Below are 16832 nucleotides of genomic sequence, written 5' to 3' on the forward strand. Positions count from 1 at the left end.
ATGTTCTGCTTCTTGTGTTGTAGTCCATCGTTGGAAAAGGGAATTCAATAGCGACTGAACCAAAACTCTCAAGTCACCAAACATATGGAATTAGTTATTGGATTTTATAGGTGACTCTAAAAAAAATACTGATAGTGAATGACAATTGAATTGTCCAGTTTATCTTTAAATGTTGTACAGTAAAATAATATATATATATATAAATATGAGGAGGTTAACTACTTGAGAATCCGTCATTCGTTGTCAGGTGAAATATAGAGACTTACGGACAAGCCAGTTATTTCGTGCAAAAATTTACAAACGTATTTTTTCAGTTTTATTCGATTTAAATCATTGCAATCATACACATCAAGTATTGATAAAGTTCGAGCCGAATTCAGCCAACTTATATAACCATGAATAGCATTGAGATACAGTATTGAATTAAAATATTCTTCAAATAACATTTCATGTTGCAATGTGTCATTATATACGACACTTCCAGCTACATAATTTCACACTAAAATCTATGAATGAAGTTACGATTATCATTATCATTATCATTATTTTTATCATTATTATTATCATTATTATTATTATTATCATTAAAGGATATTTACATTGCATTCAAATTATCAGCTCTTTGATTTTTTTTTTCAGAAAGTGCAATGAGTAAAGCAAACCATGAGCTAAATTTACCTCTATATATCAGTAAAAAACATCACTCTTATCAGTTTACAAGTAAGAAATTGTCTTCGATCAAGCATTTCTCTTCACAAGTTTTACCCTGAGTGGTTTTGTCGGGCGAATAAGACCACTTACATCTAAGTCAACCTTTCGCTGAAAAACATTACATATAATAGTACAATATCTGAACTTACATGATTATTGAAATATATTATTTATGAAAGACTTACCACAGTTTCAGCGCATTCGACAAAGCGATATTTCCTCAGAACAGACACAAGAGCCATCTTAGCTTCGAGTATCGCTAGTCGCATTCCAATACAGTTCCTCGGTCCCATACCAAATGGTATAAAACTACAAGGATGCATGTTTTCTCTGTTCTCAGCTGAAAAACTGTAAGGAATACCATCAATGATATATGATTAGAATATTTACATGGATGATTAGGGAATTCAGGTTGAGAAGTTTGTGCAAGAAAAATAAGAATGTCTCAAGAAGAGCTTGAGATAGATGGCAGCTGTGTTTCCTGTGCATGACTTCTTTATTTCCGAGTTCACGATAGTTCTTGTAATTAGAAAACAGAAAATAGTATCGAAGTGAATAAATATGGTCTATATCATACCGTTCTGGTTTGAAGGATTCTGGATCTTCCCAAATATCAGGATCACGATGAATTGCATACACGGGCACAGTGACATCGATACCTTTTTCAAAAAGAACTCCGTCTATTTCTGTTGTCTCGTTACAAATTCTATCAAATCTGAAACCAGCAGAAATATCAAAATTACCTTTAATTCTAACATCAAATATACATATATTGCAATTCTCGACGTTTAGATATTTTATGATTTGTGTCTCTACCTCAAAGCTGGAGGAAACAGCCTCAGAGTCTCATTTATCACCATTTCCATATATTCCAATTTTCCAACATTGTCGTATGTAAGTTCCTATAATTCATTCATCGCTTTATTTTACTTGCACAAGATTTCATGGCTAGCACGTGTTAATATACTTACATCATCATAACCAATCTTCTCTTCAAATTCCTCGCATAGTTTCTCCTGTTCGGTGGGATTCAGTGCCAGGTTATATGCCGCAAATGAAAGCAGTGACGCAGTTGTATCGAAACCAGCCAAAAAGAATAAGACTGACTGAGCAATGATTTCATCATTTAGAAGACCTGTAACAAAATGATTTAGTTAGTAACATCTTGGAGTAATCATTTGGAGTAGTCAATAAATGATTACTCCATTACTCCATCCACTCATCAGGATTCAGTTTCAGTGCCAAATGAACGTAAAAGCAGTTGTATCAAACCAGCCATAACGAATCTTATTGACTGATCCACAGGAGACCTCGTATCAAAATGACCAAACCTCGAAAATCTCCATTTTTGTATTGATGAAAATAGCTTGAAAATTGTGTACCTTTCGTAGACCATTTGAAAGATTCTGTTTTTCGATCACATTCTGATTCGCTTACTCTAGAGCGAACCATTAGCTGAAGGAAGTCAACGTATTTCTGAAATCAATTTCAAGTAAAAGGAAATGTTCATCGCTATCTAAATCAAGCATTATCTATACGTTTACGTAGTATATTTGATACGTACATCATCTTTAGATTTTGCTCGTTCATCGAGTGCTTGTTGACATACATTATCAAAGAAGGCAGTTGATGACTTGGGAAACAAACCCCATCCGAGTTTACTGAGCAGAGTAAGAAGTGGTGGACATATCACTGAAATGATACATACAATTGAGTATTTCAGAGATACGTTTGACGCCTAAAAACCAGACACGTTCGTAGGTTTCAGCCATGTTTTCATACATGCAATGATCAAAATGGGACTGCGAAATGACAGCTTGAAAAAATCGCCAGCTTTTCTCACAAATTCATTATCTGTGTCGTTTTCTGAATCTACATCAATTCCGAATAATGTGGAACCAACAACGTCCATAGTGTAAGAATTAAATACCCTATAAAAAACCATAAGGAAAAATCAAACCAAAACGAAACCAGTAAATTCAAATTAGCAGTTTCTCGAGTATAACTAGAATCATTTAAATTTCTTATACAATATGAATATCCATACTCTTTTGGGCTAATAACTGTGTCAACCTTCCGTTCCATATTCTTAGTCAGTCGTTGACAGCAATCATTTATGAGTACACTCATCTGAAAATTTCATTTCGAAATACATAGATTAACCACTCTCTCCTCAAACGATAAATCTAAGCTGTTTTCATTGAAATAGAAATTGTTCGTACCTTCCTAAGTTTTCCACTACTAAATGTAGGTGTAAGGGCCCCTCTCACATGTTTCCAATGATCATCAATTATAACAGTCAATCCTTTTTGAAAAACTGGATTAGAGGTCCTAAATAATCGCTGTAAAATGTTCTCATTTAATTTCATCCATACATACATATTCAATAAAACGAATATTTTGATTTATTACTTTACCAGTCTATTTGTAAAACTTGCGGATTCTTTCACAAGAATTTTCTTCAATAAATCCAAATCACAAGGAAATATCATTTTCAAATTGAATGACAAGGCCCTGCAAATAATGAAATGTGGACGTTTGGACAGGCATATTGATACATTTGTTTAATACTCGAATTGTTTGCTTACCCAAACACTCTCTTGTGTTTAAAGCGATTGTAGTTTTTCCGATCAAACTCATGTATACCCTATAGATAGAAAATATATGAGTCTTCAGATATATTTTTATTGTATAATATCAAATATGTATCCGAATTGTTCATAAATACTTACCTTTGTTAATGCTTCGTAGTGACCTATACCAGGCAATAAAGCAGACGGCATTTCAATCCCGAGAGATTTAAAATATGACAACGGCATTATTCCATACCTTCAGTTATACGAATTAGAAAAAAATATACATACGTCAAACTTTAAACTCAATTGGAAATGATTAAGATACAAACATTAAATATTTACCTATAAGTCAACAAGCTGATGATTAAAGTTACAATTATGATCCATATTGGAAAATCAACGCCGAAAAGTAACATTTTGAATACTTAACAGTTCATTCGCTAGTATTGTATCAAAAATACTAATTGTATATATAACAGATATCAAAAATCCGTGTACGTGAATAGACCTATATGAAATCACTAATATGTCAGACACTCGCGCGACTAAAACTAGTTCCAATCTTTATTTCGTCAGAAAGAGGTCAGCAATTGGGACAAACTTCAGTATGCACGTCAATTGTTATTGACGCACTGCAGTAACAGTTGGGGGTAAAGCATGAAATACAAAATGTATATCCCTCGGAAATCAGCCGCTCTATTACTGATTTTCTCCTCAGTTCACACAAAAATACTTAACAGACCCCTGATTCGTTTAATGGTGGGGGGGGATATGCGTAGATCGACAATCATGGGATTGTCCAAAAATGAAATGAAATAGCCTCAGAACATCCCCAAATCACTTTTAAACTGGTGCCTGAAAGTTTCTCTTCGGGAATATCAACAAAAATATCCAAAAGTACTATAACATTGTTTTATTTTATTAGTGTGTATAATCAACAATATATGATTAATAAACAAATGGACTATTATGGACTGAATACAATATGTGATAAGAAAACAATCAATCAATCAATATAAATCATCTGTCAATCAAAAACTATATAGTCACATCTCACAATCAGTAACAAACAAATCGATTGGATAACAATACATGAAAACAATACATATACATTTCTGAATATCATATTTGATTGTCAATGAATACATGATAAAGAAGTGAATCTCATCATTTGCTTCATCTATGTAGATTAGTATAATCACACCACACTACTGATTATCTTCATTAAATGAATTTGTGTAACAACTTTGAAATTCAAAAGTGGAAATATTGAGAAACGATAAAATGCATGTTATGATCATATATCCAATCACTACATCTGCCTTAGTTATGAAGTGAATGGGGGAACAAATTCCGGAATGTGACAAAAACTAAGTATTTCACTACAATGACTGACAATTACTGAGACAAATCTGGCAAAGTCCAGAGTAGCACCAATTATGCAATTTCTCTAACATGAATAAGCCAACAAGCGTGTAGTACAAATATCACATCGGTTTTTGGAACGGATATTGTAATTTAACTCCTCATTTTGATCGATTGATAATCAAAAATAAAGATAAATCACCAGTGCTGTAAATACAACAAGTGTTAAGTACAAGATAACCTACAAAATGTGTTCTGAAAAGTTTCACACAACCAGCAGTTTGCAGCTTTCACATAAAATACATCAATGTGGAATGCATATCCAAGATATCCATAGAGAAGATATCAAGAGAATTGTTAAAATCTTTAGATATAAAAGGCAGATTTCTATGAAAATGGAAGAATGATAAATTGATTTGTGTATTGGTTCAGTTCAACAGTAAAAGGTACTTGGCCTTCTGATAAGGAAACTGGTATCTTGTTACAGTAGCTTGTAATGCTTATTCGCTTACATAGTTGCATGCATATCATAGTAAATATTATCTGTTATCTGAATACAGTGATATAAATGCTTCTAGAGGAATGTTACCTCATCCTCTTCATTAATGTATTGCAATTCCAAATTTTGCGTTTTGAGTTCAGGCATTTTCAACTCGGCATCGATGAACACATTATCATCGCTACCGTAAGTAGATTTCCCCATTTTGTGCGAATATGTGACAAAATCCGTCCCTGAGAGTTCAGTTGCAAGTTTTTCCGTTCCCTCACTAAAACTTGCCGATTTTACTAACGAAGCTGTAACTTCTAAATAATTCTGGCTATCAACCGAACTGTTCGATGATAAGGATTCAGGTCGAGCAGATTTCACTTTCTGTTCATAAGATTTGCTGAGATTTCGATTCAATATTCTAGTGGGAAAGTCTTCATCGATGTTTTTCTTGACTAAACACGGACTGCTGCCTCCGCGTCTCATCTGTTGATTCGATGTGTTTAAAAATTGCCGTCGTTTCGTTAGCGGTGAAGCCGAGAGTGCAGGTGAACTCAGTAGAGGTATTCGCGGCGAGCGATGGCCTTGCATGTTAGTTATGTTCCCTAAACTCATCGACGCGCACAGACGGCCCTGGATAGGAACGATGTCACTACCGAGTTCAGCAGAGAATTCACTAAAACTACTGAGAGATGTGCTGTCTCCACTCCATGAACTATCAAAAGAACTATAACTTTCCCCTAGTTGGTTATTCATTGATCCGTGGTCTTTTCTATTATAACAAACTGCAAAACATCGAAAGATTTGAACATTTCATACGATTCATGAATCTAGTAAATACACGCACAGTGAAACAAATACAAATAACCATTTAACTCACCTTCTAGGATTCTTTTTTCTTTTCTTTCAAGTTCTTTCAATTCTTTCATCTTGTCATCCATTATTTTCTTAAGTTATAATAAATATTTATTTGGTTTGAGTATATCGCTTACTGACAGGATACTGCATTAATCATGGCAGAGTTGGTTATCATACAATTTTGTCTTACGTGTTAAGAGATTCTACCAGAATAGAGACAACTTACTTTTAATTTTAGATATCGCCTGTGGAGGTCAACCTTTCTTACACAGTCTTCAAATAAAACAACCATTCTGTAAATGGAGAAAGTCTCTTATGACGCAAAAATGAAATGGCGAAAGCTGTGGAGGCCACAAAATAACTATCGATATTACATGCACCTCATTTGTTCTTCGCAATGTTTGATAGCTTGAACTAGAGTTTCATGATCTGCACTTTCCATACTTTTACCATTAATCGCCAGTATTACATCTCCTAAATTGAAAAAAAAGATAGAGAGACCAAAATAACAAGGGTTATACCAGCAGTAGTAATATCAATCATTAAGTGAATATATACCTGGTCTCATACCAGCAACATGAGCTGCCCCTAAAAATTCTACATAATCCACAAACGTAAATACTTCAAGAGTATTAGTGTCTTTCTGATGAATTCCATAAGTCTGAAAATTTAAGATAAAAATCATGTGAGAATGAACTCACCCTTAAGATACAAGTTGTTATAGATTTCACAGGAATTTATATGGCCTACCTGCAACGTAAAACCCCAAGAATCATCCTTTTTGTTCAGCGCAATGGCTCGTCGATTTCTATTGTGACTAGGATCACTAGAAGCTACTTTGTAGTCATCAAAACTGTCTTCAAGATCTCCTGTAAATGATCCAGAATTCCGGACATCGTCATCTACTACTACACTACTACTACTACTAGAAGCAGACAGGGTTTTCACTTTCTGAAAAACAAGACATATTCAAAAATACATACATTTTGAAATCATTTTTAAAGATTAATGTCTGGAGGGGCAGGCTTCTAGATTCCAAACAAGCTCTACCATGGCTCCCCAACCATAATCCCGACGGGGGTGTGTATTTCATGAATCATGTTGTGAAGAAGATCGACCTGGCCTGCTAACCTTTTTCAGTTTTTTTCTCAGGTTTATAGTCGCTGCACTGTCAGTAGTGTCACCCATCCTAATGATTTTATTATCTTATCTCATATATAGCTAGGTGACCATTTTAAGGCTTGTTCAAAGGACTGTCCGAAAATAATTCACACTTTAAGTTGAGCAATTATTAGAAATTCAGGGATTTCTCAAGAACCCGGAAATGAATATTGTTGTTACTGCGGCAATCGAGGAATCACTACTTTTATCAAATAAATCTATTATCGAATATATATGACATTAAACCAGAGGTATTTGACTGAAAATATTGATATAAAATTTACCAAAATATGAATATTAGATTTTGAGTTGAAGGTGGTGAAACATTTCTCCATAATCTCAAGGTCGTTGGGTACTGTGTTAATGGATGAGGTGGCAGTGAAATTTTGTTCACTACCAATTCTTTATCTGATTAAAAATGTGGTCGTTTTTTACAAGAGATCCTACGAAAGATTTTAATTATGAAATTGGGGAAAGAGTGTCAGGACTGGATGATAAATCTATCTGGAGTCTACACGAAGGGAAAAGAAGGGTAAAGTCATCCATAAGTAGTCTGTACACAAAACGTTTACACTACAACAGTGTGACGTTTCCGTATTGAAACCCATTTGAATCATCATTTGAAAATGGTTATGTTTCGATTGATTTCACAGAGTGACGGGGAGCAGGTTTCAATATTTGTATTTGATGCGAAGAATGGCAGTGAGTCCACGGTTAGTATTCCACTTCCATTTGACCAGACCATGCAGGCCTATGTCTTTCTAGATAGTCATGCCATTCACTAAATCAAATAATTCCTCATACAGGAATGATATTGGTATAGATTGATGTTTAGGTCAGGAGTGAAGGCTTGTGGAGGATAGTAAAAGTATCCCCTTGAAAATTTTCTTATCGCTCAAATAGGCTATTCACCTGTACCGTTTATCATCAATATTCCAGCTGAATGTAGCGAAGCAGTCTTTCAAGAGAATCAAGACTTTACGTCATCCAAATATTCTGACGTACTTAGATGGACTTGAGGTAAATTAAATCATATTCTTCTAGCGCGTCGATTACTATAAAGTATCGCTCAATGCCACATGAATATTTTATTTCTAGACTGAAAAAGTGTTATACATTGTCACAGAGGTTGTCATTCCTCTTGAGACATATCTTACTTTGCACAAAGACGATGGAAGTGAGAATGAAGTTGCGATATCTTGGGGACTTCATCAGATTGCTGTATGTATTGAAATCCATATTATTTTCCTTCAAATTGAACAGACTTGGTACCAGTTGTCAGAATCAGAGAAATTTATAATATTTCATTGGTATATGATGTTAAAATCATTTACTTAGTAAGGCTGATTGAACCGTATGGGAGTTAATTGAGTTTTGAAATTTTTGTCTCATTTTGAATTTCAGAAAGGTTTGAGTTTTCTGATTAATGATTGTAAGTTTATTCACAATAATGTGTGCATTTCTTCTGTGATGGTTGATCGAGCCGGTGAATGGAAACTAGCTGGTGTTGACTATATCCAAACTGCTCAAAGCAACGAACCAATACCTCCTAAACCTCCAGCTCTTGATAAATACAAACCTCCTGAAACATCTAATCCGAGAACAGTACCTTCAGAAAAATGGTAAATTTTACTCTCTTGTTTGGTGAGTGTTTCCAAATTGTCATACATGTATTCTGTAGTGTAAAGCATTTAATTTCAGGTCAGCAGATATGTGGGGGCTTGGTTGTCTCATTTGGGAAGTATTTAATGGAACTCTTCCGAGGACAGCATCTCTAAAACAGATGGGAACTATTCCCAAGAAGCTGGTACCAAACTATTGCGAACTAGTTGGCGCAAATCCGAAATCTCGACCAAATCCTTCGAAATTCTTGGAGGACTGTTGTCGACCTGGTCGCTTTCTGAACAATGATTTCATTAAAACAATGTTGTTTTTAGAGGAAATCCAGGTAAAAACCATCAAAATCATGGACTTTTGATTCATGAATCTGTGAACAGTACTGTTGACTTAAATTGCTATTTCAGATTAAAGATCAGAATGAGAAGATGAAATTTTTCAGTAGTTTACCCAAATCACTAGACACATTCCCACAGACTTTCTGCAAACATAAAATCCTGCCTCAGTTGCTCAATGCTTTCGAATATGGTAATGCTGGATCTGCGGTACTTACACCATTATTTAAGGTAAGACATTATTTAAGGTAAACTTGAATGAAACCAAAACCTTCTTTGTCTTTTGAGGCCAGAATGTTCTAATGGGAAATTTAAACCTTGTGTTTTAGATTGGAAAGTATTTGGAGACCGATGAATATCAGAAGAAGATAGTTCCTTGCGTTGTGAAATTATTTTCATCGCCAGACCGAGCTACACGAGTTAAACTACTGCAACAGGTAATTCATTAGTTATTTTAAGTTATATCTAATTAGTGAATCAAATTCTTTGATAATTCTCAATGATTTTAGGTTGAACACTTTGTGGAACATCTAGATATTGCAACTGTCAATAATCAAATTTTTCCGCATGTTGTGCAAGGTTTTCTGGATACAAATCCTGTCGTAAGGGAACATACAATAAAGGTTTGTGGTTCTTCTTACGTATTGAAATTGTTTACGGTTTGAAATAGTTAAGAATTAATAATCAGCATCTTATTTTAACAACATGATTTTTCAGGCAATGATGCATTTAGCCTCAAAACTGAACCATAAAAACCTAAATGAGGAATTGATGAAACATTTTGCGAGGTAAGAAGCATAAATGTAGATAGCATGAAACCAAGAACTAAAATCATGTGTTTTCAGTGACTAATTATGATTTTCTTTCATGCAGACTGCAGGCAAAAGATGATCAAGGTGGTATTCGAACTAATACAACTGTATGCCTTGGAAAAATAGCTACCTATCTTTATCCCCAGGTAAGCATACATACATACATTCAAAACATATCCATCAATTCATCAGTTCATGTTGATGTTAATGAGTGGTTTTTTTTTCAGAATCGATCAAAGATCTTAATATCAGCATTCACACGCGCGATCAGAGATCCATTTCCTCCAGCTCGACAAGCTGGTGTACTAGCCATGGCAGCAACACATAATCTATATACTTTACAAGATTGCGCTTCAAAACTATTACCAGCATTGTGTTGTTTAAGTATGGATCTGGATAAGGGCGTGAGGGATCAGGTATATATTGATTTTGTTTATTCTTTCAGTCACGTTAGATACTGTAAGTTTTATGACTTATTTTGAATTGACAGGTCTTTAGAACTATTAAATGTTTCTTGAGCAAACTGGAAAAAGTATCAGAACAACCAGAACTTGTGCAAGAGATGGGTGAGGATATTGAATTGTTTGTGAATTCAGTATTTGATTTGGTTGCATATGTGAAATAAAATGTGAGTTGTTTCTTTTTTGTAGAAAAAGATGTTGAAATAGGTGGAACTAGTGCTGATAATGCAACTGGCTGGGCAGGATGGGCAATGGGTGGTATGACTTCTTTGACCACAAAACTCTATTCAAAAACAAAACGACCATCACCTAGTAAAAAAGGTAATATTGAGATTGATAAAGCATTACCATTAAAGATCAAGTTATAGAATGAATTGGCATTATTTTGTGAGTTTCGAATTATTCTCAGTTGAACCAGTTGCTGATGAAAGTGCGAAGTCAACGTCATCACAGGAGACGACTCCTATCCCATTGAGTAAACTGCCTGATGTCGTAACTGAGGAGACACCAGTCGACGATAATGATGCAGATACAGGATGGGATGATGAAGATTGGGGAGAAATGGATGTAAATATTTTCAGCAAAATGGGTAATATATGATAGATAATACCTCAGGCATAGGTTGATGACAAATTTGTGTCTATATCTTACTTAGGATATTGATGAACAGCAGGATAAAGGTGATTCTATGGGTGTCCAGGCCGATACTGGATGGGATGAAGGTGGCTGGAATGATGACGACAATTGGGAAAGTTTGGAAGCTACAAATCAGGTATACAAAACACGTCCTTTGATAAATTATAAATTTTATCAAAAGGACAGTCAACGAGTAAGCCCTATTGAGATAGCTAACAGCCACTTGTATTTCTGTGCTGCAACAAACGCCCAGCTAACCTTTCAGCTCCGTCTGAGACATCTTAGCCTGTTTGAAGGGTATACACTGGGTGAGGATCACTCACGGATAGGTACTTTCTACCACTGGTCCAGGGACTTTTCCCAAAGTATCATTGAGGTACTCCGATGACAAGTCTGTTTCCTGTCCACTACACTATGCAGTCAAGAATCCTATATATACCTGATATTTGATTTATTCTGACCTGTGCGGTATTTTCAATAATTCGTCAAAAATTCCCCATAAGTCTCAATCCTTTCATCATTCTTTACATTCAATCAATTGCTAGAAATGATGTATGAAATGAAAATGATTAGTATTTTTTGTTGATACCAAACTTCATTCTACCAATGTATAAATGGACATGTGTTGATTGTAGTTCCATATTTTGTCACCAGGTGGCCAGAATTAAAGTTTGGTTATTTCGATGACCATAAACGTGTATTTTAAACCTATATATAAAACCTATATATTGATTTTATTCTTTACTTAGAACTATGATTTTATTTATAAGTAAATCCACAACTTTCATCGTATAGCTTGTTAAATTTTCAGGGAAATGCGAAAATTGCTACAAATGATGGTTGGGATGATGGTGATTTTATTAGTCCAAATTCAGATGCTCAGCCTGCTAGTAGTTATGATTGGGGCGACACTGGGAATGATGATTTCTTTAATTTAATTGAAAAGGTAATAATCATGTCAGGTTAATTAGTTTATCAGTTGATCAATTTGATTAAAAGTACATATGGTGCATATGTCTAAAAAACTTTTAAAATTTTCTCTTTATCGGAATTTATAGCCTTCTCCCAATAAAACTAAATCATTGATGTCTTCCAAATCGAAGTCACCACCACGAACTAGTGCACCTTCTAAATTATCAACAACAACGAATACCCAGTCCATGTCATCAACTACAACAACATCAAGTAAATTAAAAATGACTGCGGGTTGGGAGGAGAGTGGCTGGGGTGATAGTGAATGGAAGGATGCCAATAGTGAGTGGAAAGATGCTGACAGTGGTTGGAAGGATGCTGATCATAGTGAATGGAAAGATGCTGAAGATTGGCAACCTATTGATAATACTGGTATGTATAGATCATTCTTTCATTGATATTCGCAGAATCCAAAACTTGAAATAATTTAATAATTCTTCATCAAATTTTGTTCCTAGGACCAACGAAAGCTGAACTTGCGCGACTGAAACGAGAGGAAAGAAAACTGCAGAGACAAAAAGAAATAGAACAAAAACGTGCTGCTAAACAGGGAGGTGCAATGAAACTGGGTGCTAAGAAAAAACCTGCAACAACTGCTGATGACTTTGACAATTTTGATAATTGGTGAAGGGTTTGTGGAAAAGACTTGCCTAATCTAGTCTCATCGAGGAGGTTCTTGTAAATGGATACACTGTGATATGTTGTGCTCTGGACTGGACTTCTTTATGTATATGTGGACATAGTTTTCAGTGACGAAAATGAATGAATTTTTATGTTTGAAAAAAATGATTTTGTTCTCTAAATTTGATTACTAAGTTAAGGATTTTGTTTTGTGTTATAATGTAATTCACACAGTCATTTTAGATTTAATGCCTATATTTAAGTAATTGTGCATGCTTCCTGTAAATGTCCCTGTCACTGTATTATGAATGCTATAATTTTACTGTGTAATTTATCACATGTAAAACGCAATTATGTTACTCATTATTATTCACTTGAAGTACTTAAACACGATCAGTAGATAGTGAGAAATATGGAAGTAAAGGCACACTTTTCAGTTAGCTTATATCATTCCCAGTTGCATTTGTTATTCATTAACCTGGTAAGAATATGTAATCATATAGACTAAAGCACTCTCAAACTCATTCATAAACGTTTTATTTTTTTTCTGGGATGAATGAGTCTGAATGTAGTTCATTTTAGCTTTAGTTGACAAATGACTAATTAAATTGGGTTCAGTCATTGTGGTGTAAAAGTTGCTTTAGTTTTTCAGGTTGAGAAGAGATTTTTCTGATTAGTTTTATGCTAACTGAGGTAAAATGTATTATTTATAATTGTAAATATGTATAGATATGCAATCCCATTCTACTATGATTTGTAAATTGATGAAGAGTGAGGCTATGGACTATCGAAATAAATAATTGAATTCAGAATGTGACTGTTTTGTTATGTAGTACTCGGTTCATTGATCAGTATAACTTAAAGCTTCTCAAAAATTTTGAACAACTTTACCTAAATGATTTATATAAAGAATTATGATTAATTTAATCAATGGGTTAGTGTCACGCGCCGCCGCATGTTGCGGGGGCAGCACCTGACGGATTGCTAGTGCTGCCTCCTGCAAGAATGTTCATCAGCGAATAACTGGGAAAAGGAATTCTTAAGTGGTAAATACATCTTTATGCTGGTTTCTAGTCAGTAAACAATGTCAGGAATCACTTGTTCTAAAACATATATGAAATCTAGAATACCGAGTGATTTATGGCTAAAATAGAGACACGAAATAGAGGTTTTTGGCGTGTTCAACTTGGTTGTCAAGTTTGAAAATATTTGTTATGGTTAGTCTGTGTATAATCTCCTCTACCTACAAGTAAATAGGCCGGCCTTAATCATTTTGGAGAAGTAGTGTTGATACTATGCTTCGGACCCTTCAGATAGGATATTCATTGAACCCGAATTCTGTAATCCATCATATTTGACAATTATTTCATCAGAGACAGAAGTGCATAGATACTACTAGTAATGTCTATTTATTAATTGATGAGACCTGTTTTTCTGGGATATTTTACTTACTTTTTGGGGTACATACCTCATTAATGTCTTAACAGAATGCCAAAAATCGCGGACAACAACTGAATATCCGATATATTTCCAGTTCTGTACCAATTAGATGGATTGGCAAAAAGACTCCTTTAGTCCAATTGAATGAGAGAGAAAATCCTCCATTTTGTCAAATTTCTTGGATTTGAACATTGTTACCATGCCTACGCCACCCTGATTTAGTTGTTGAGACCCCACAAGAAAAATAACTTCATTTCGTAGGCATGGTGACAATGTAAAAATTCAAGAAATTTCACAAAATGGAGGATTTTCTCTCTCATTCAATTGGACTTAAGGAGTCTTTTTGCCAATGCATCTAATTGGTACAGAACTGGAAATATATCGGATATTCAGTTGTTGTCCGCGATTTTTGGCATTCTGTTAAGACATAAATGAGGTATGTATCCCAAAAAGTAAGCAAAATATCCCAGAAAAACAGGTCTTATCCATTAATAAATAGACATTAGATAGTCAAGGTTGGGATACCGGTACCTGTCCTAGACCTAACTTGACTGTTTATACCAATTTGAATTATTCGTGAAATTTCATGCCCAACAACGGCTAAAAATTACCATTTTATTTTCAGTATTCAGATGTCTGAGGAACGAAGAAGAGGAGATGATGATGGTGAGGAGGGTGGTCCAGGAGCTGCTTACATGCAGTTCGTTGTTATGGAAGAATTACTGGATAAATTGAAATTATTGAATTATGAATCTTCGTTTTCAAGACAGATTGGAATGAAACCGTTTTCCAGGTAAGTCATCACTAAGGCCTGCTATTTTGAAAACAATAAGTTAAAGAATGTGATTCACTTTCATCTAAATGTCTTTTCAGGCATTATTTTGCTATCGCCACAAATCCAGGTGAACAGTTCCATGCATTTACATCACTGGCGGCATGGCTTCTACGTACAGCTGGAAAACATATGGATCAACCACAAGAATATGACGATCCAAATGCCACGATAGCCAACATTCTTGATGAATTACGACAATTCGTACGTTTGCGAATCGGTCTTTAGAACTGACCTCACCTTTCAAATGATTTGTTATGAATATTGTTCAATTCGTTACAGGGACATACAGTTGACTTTCCTCCATCAAAACTGAAACAAGGATGTGGTGAGAAATGCATCGAAGTCCTGGATAAGCTGGCGAACGAAGCGCTGAAAAGCACAATGTTCATGTGGAATAGGTACGAACTTCCGTATTATCGATAAGAGCTGGAAAATAAAGTATAATGTAAGAATCTTAATTGAAAGATAATTTTTTCGAAATAGGCCGTCATATCCGGAGGAAGAGGCAGACGAAGAAGATATAATCGATGATGAATCAGAGTTAGAATTGAATAAACCGCTTGAAGAAGTCGAACAAGCCGATGATGAGGACGAATACGAAGATGAAGCCAGAATTTTAGATTTAGATGGTCTCAAGAAAAATAAACAGTCTCAGGTATGATAAATATCCCTTAAATTACCCTTTTTTACAATAGAACCCTTGGCTGCTGTTGTGTTTAAATGCTTGGTTATTGGTTGTGGTTTTTAGGATGGAGAATCGTCAAAACCAGAAGAAATACTACTTTCAACGACAGATGCGGCTGAGTGGAAATTAGAAGTTGAAAGAATTTTACCACAACTTAAAGTGACTATTCGTACCGACAATAAGGTGAGTAGTTATAGGTGGAACACGTTTTTAACCAATCATGGTTCTTAATAGTAAGCAATGATGATGATTGTGATTGATTTGCAGGATTGGAGAGTCCACGTTGAACAAATGCACCAGCACGCCGGAGGTATTGAAACTTCATTGACCGAAACTAAAACGCACTTGGATAAATTACATGATGAAATCACGCGAACATTGGAAAAAATCGGCAGCCGAGAGAAATATATAAACACGCAACTAGAACAGTCGCTGCAGGAGTTTCGACACATGCAAGATCGACTGGCAGAAACTAAGGAGAGATATCGGCAAGGGAGTGGTGGAGTTACTGAACGTACCCGCATTTTAGCAGAGGTTTGTTTGGAATTTTCGGCTCTGCCAGATCTTTGTTATCTGTAGATTATTGTGATACTTAATTCGTGTTTGATTTACTCAGGTTACGGAAGAACTGGAGAAAGTGAAACAAGAAATGGAAGAAAGAGGCAGCAGTATGACTGATGGGGGTAAGATAAAATGAGATATCACTTCATTAATCAAAATTAGATCATACGATAACACCTCAATTTAGGAAAACTCTATCGCTATTACAAAAAAAATTCTCATTGATTTTCAGCTCCACTAGTTAAAATCAAACAGGCGATAGTTAAAATCAAAAGCGAAATTACACAAATGGATATCAGGACCGGTGTACTGGAACATATTCTACTGCAAGCTAAAATGCGAGAGAGAACCGAGAACCAGCGTCAACTACCGGGTGATGATCCATACGAAATCAAAGCCTACTGATTAGAAATTCGATCTGATAATTTCGAGACTATGAGATATAAATAAACCTGTGACACAAGGAGGATGTGATGATGGGGAATTTTTTCCCTGCATTGTCAAAAGGACTGAATTTAAACTGCCATGCTTCAAATCTAATTTGTTTTAATGTAGCACCCGGTAGTGTAATTGCTTTGAATTTCAGTTGTTCGTACATTGTACTTAGTTGAAATGTCCACATTGTCTTTATACACAAAGAACCACGTAATAAAGATTATTTTTTTTCCGTCCACAAGTTAACTTATACACATGTGCTGT

General features: G+C 35.0%; 4 protein-coding genes across 4 annotated transcripts; 2 read left to right on the plus strand and 2 right to left on the minus strand.

The window, feature by feature from the left end:
* Positions 1-291: 291 nt before the first annotated feature.
* LOC141902142 (cytochrome P450 3A9-like) lies at positions 292-3794 on the minus strand. The gene is made up of 14 exons (XM_074789784.1): positions 3630-3794; positions 3444-3540; positions 3300-3358; positions 3129-3225; positions 2934-3053; positions 2759-2841; positions 2494-2642; positions 2276-2403; positions 2094-2187; positions 1683-1846; positions 1528-1613; positions 1289-1426; positions 897-1059; positions 292-819 (listed from the first exon to the last, which is right to left on the minus strand). Exons 1-14 carry the CDS (start codon positions 3701-3703, stop codon positions 739-741), a joined length of 1533 nt encoding a protein of 510 aa, XP_074645885.1. The 5' UTR covers positions 3704-3794; the 3' UTR covers positions 292-738.
* Positions 3795-4204: 410 nt separating this feature from the next.
* Positions 4205-7294, minus strand: LOC141911865 (uncharacterized). The gene is made up of 7 exons (XM_074802943.1): positions 7129-7294; positions 6748-6948; positions 6556-6658; positions 6378-6471; positions 6224-6290; positions 6020-6086; positions 4205-5924 (listed from the first exon to the last, which is right to left on the minus strand). Exons 1-7 carry the CDS (start codon positions 7183-7185, stop codon positions 5227-5229), a joined length of 1287 nt encoding a protein of 428 aa, XP_074659044.1. The 5' UTR covers positions 7186-7294; the 3' UTR covers positions 4205-5226.
* Positions 7295-7522: 228 nt separating this feature from the next.
* On the plus strand, positions 7523-13384 carry LOC141904149 (N-terminal kinase-like protein). Its single transcript, XM_074792685.1, has 19 exons — positions 7523-7690; positions 7812-7871; positions 8098-8178; positions 8257-8379; positions 8563-8780; positions 8860-9106; positions 9183-9341; positions 9440-9547; positions 9620-9733; positions 9828-9898; positions 9984-10068; positions 10150-10338; positions 10413-10488; positions 10573-10704; positions 10793-10950; positions 11039-11155; positions 11831-11965; positions 12078-12363; positions 12450-13384. Exons 1-19 carry the CDS (start codon positions 7577-7579, stop codon positions 12617-12619), a joined length of 2643 nt encoding a protein of 880 aa, XP_074648786.1. The 5' UTR covers positions 7523-7576; the 3' UTR covers positions 12620-13384.
* Positions 13385-13605: 221 nt separating this feature from the next.
* On the plus strand, positions 13606-16824 carry LOC141907226 (intraflagellar transport protein 57 homolog). The gene is made up of 9 exons (XM_074796810.1): positions 13606-13658; positions 14678-14845; positions 14926-15088; positions 15167-15285; positions 15371-15542; positions 15636-15755; positions 15840-16106; positions 16189-16255; positions 16366-16824. Exons 2-9 carry the CDS (start codon positions 14685-14687, stop codon positions 16536-16538), a joined length of 1242 nt encoding a protein of 413 aa, XP_074652911.1. The 5' UTR covers positions 13606-13658; positions 14678-14684; the 3' UTR covers positions 16539-16824.
* Positions 16825-16832: the final 8 nt, after the last annotated feature.

Source organism: Tubulanus polymorphus, chromosome 1 (genome assembly GCF_964204645.1).
Source record: "Tubulanus polymorphus chromosome 1, tnTubPoly1.2, whole genome shotgun sequence".
Taxonomy (NCBI): Eukaryota; Metazoa; Nemertea; class Palaeonemertea; order Tubulaniformes; family Tubulanidae; genus Tubulanus; species Tubulanus polymorphus.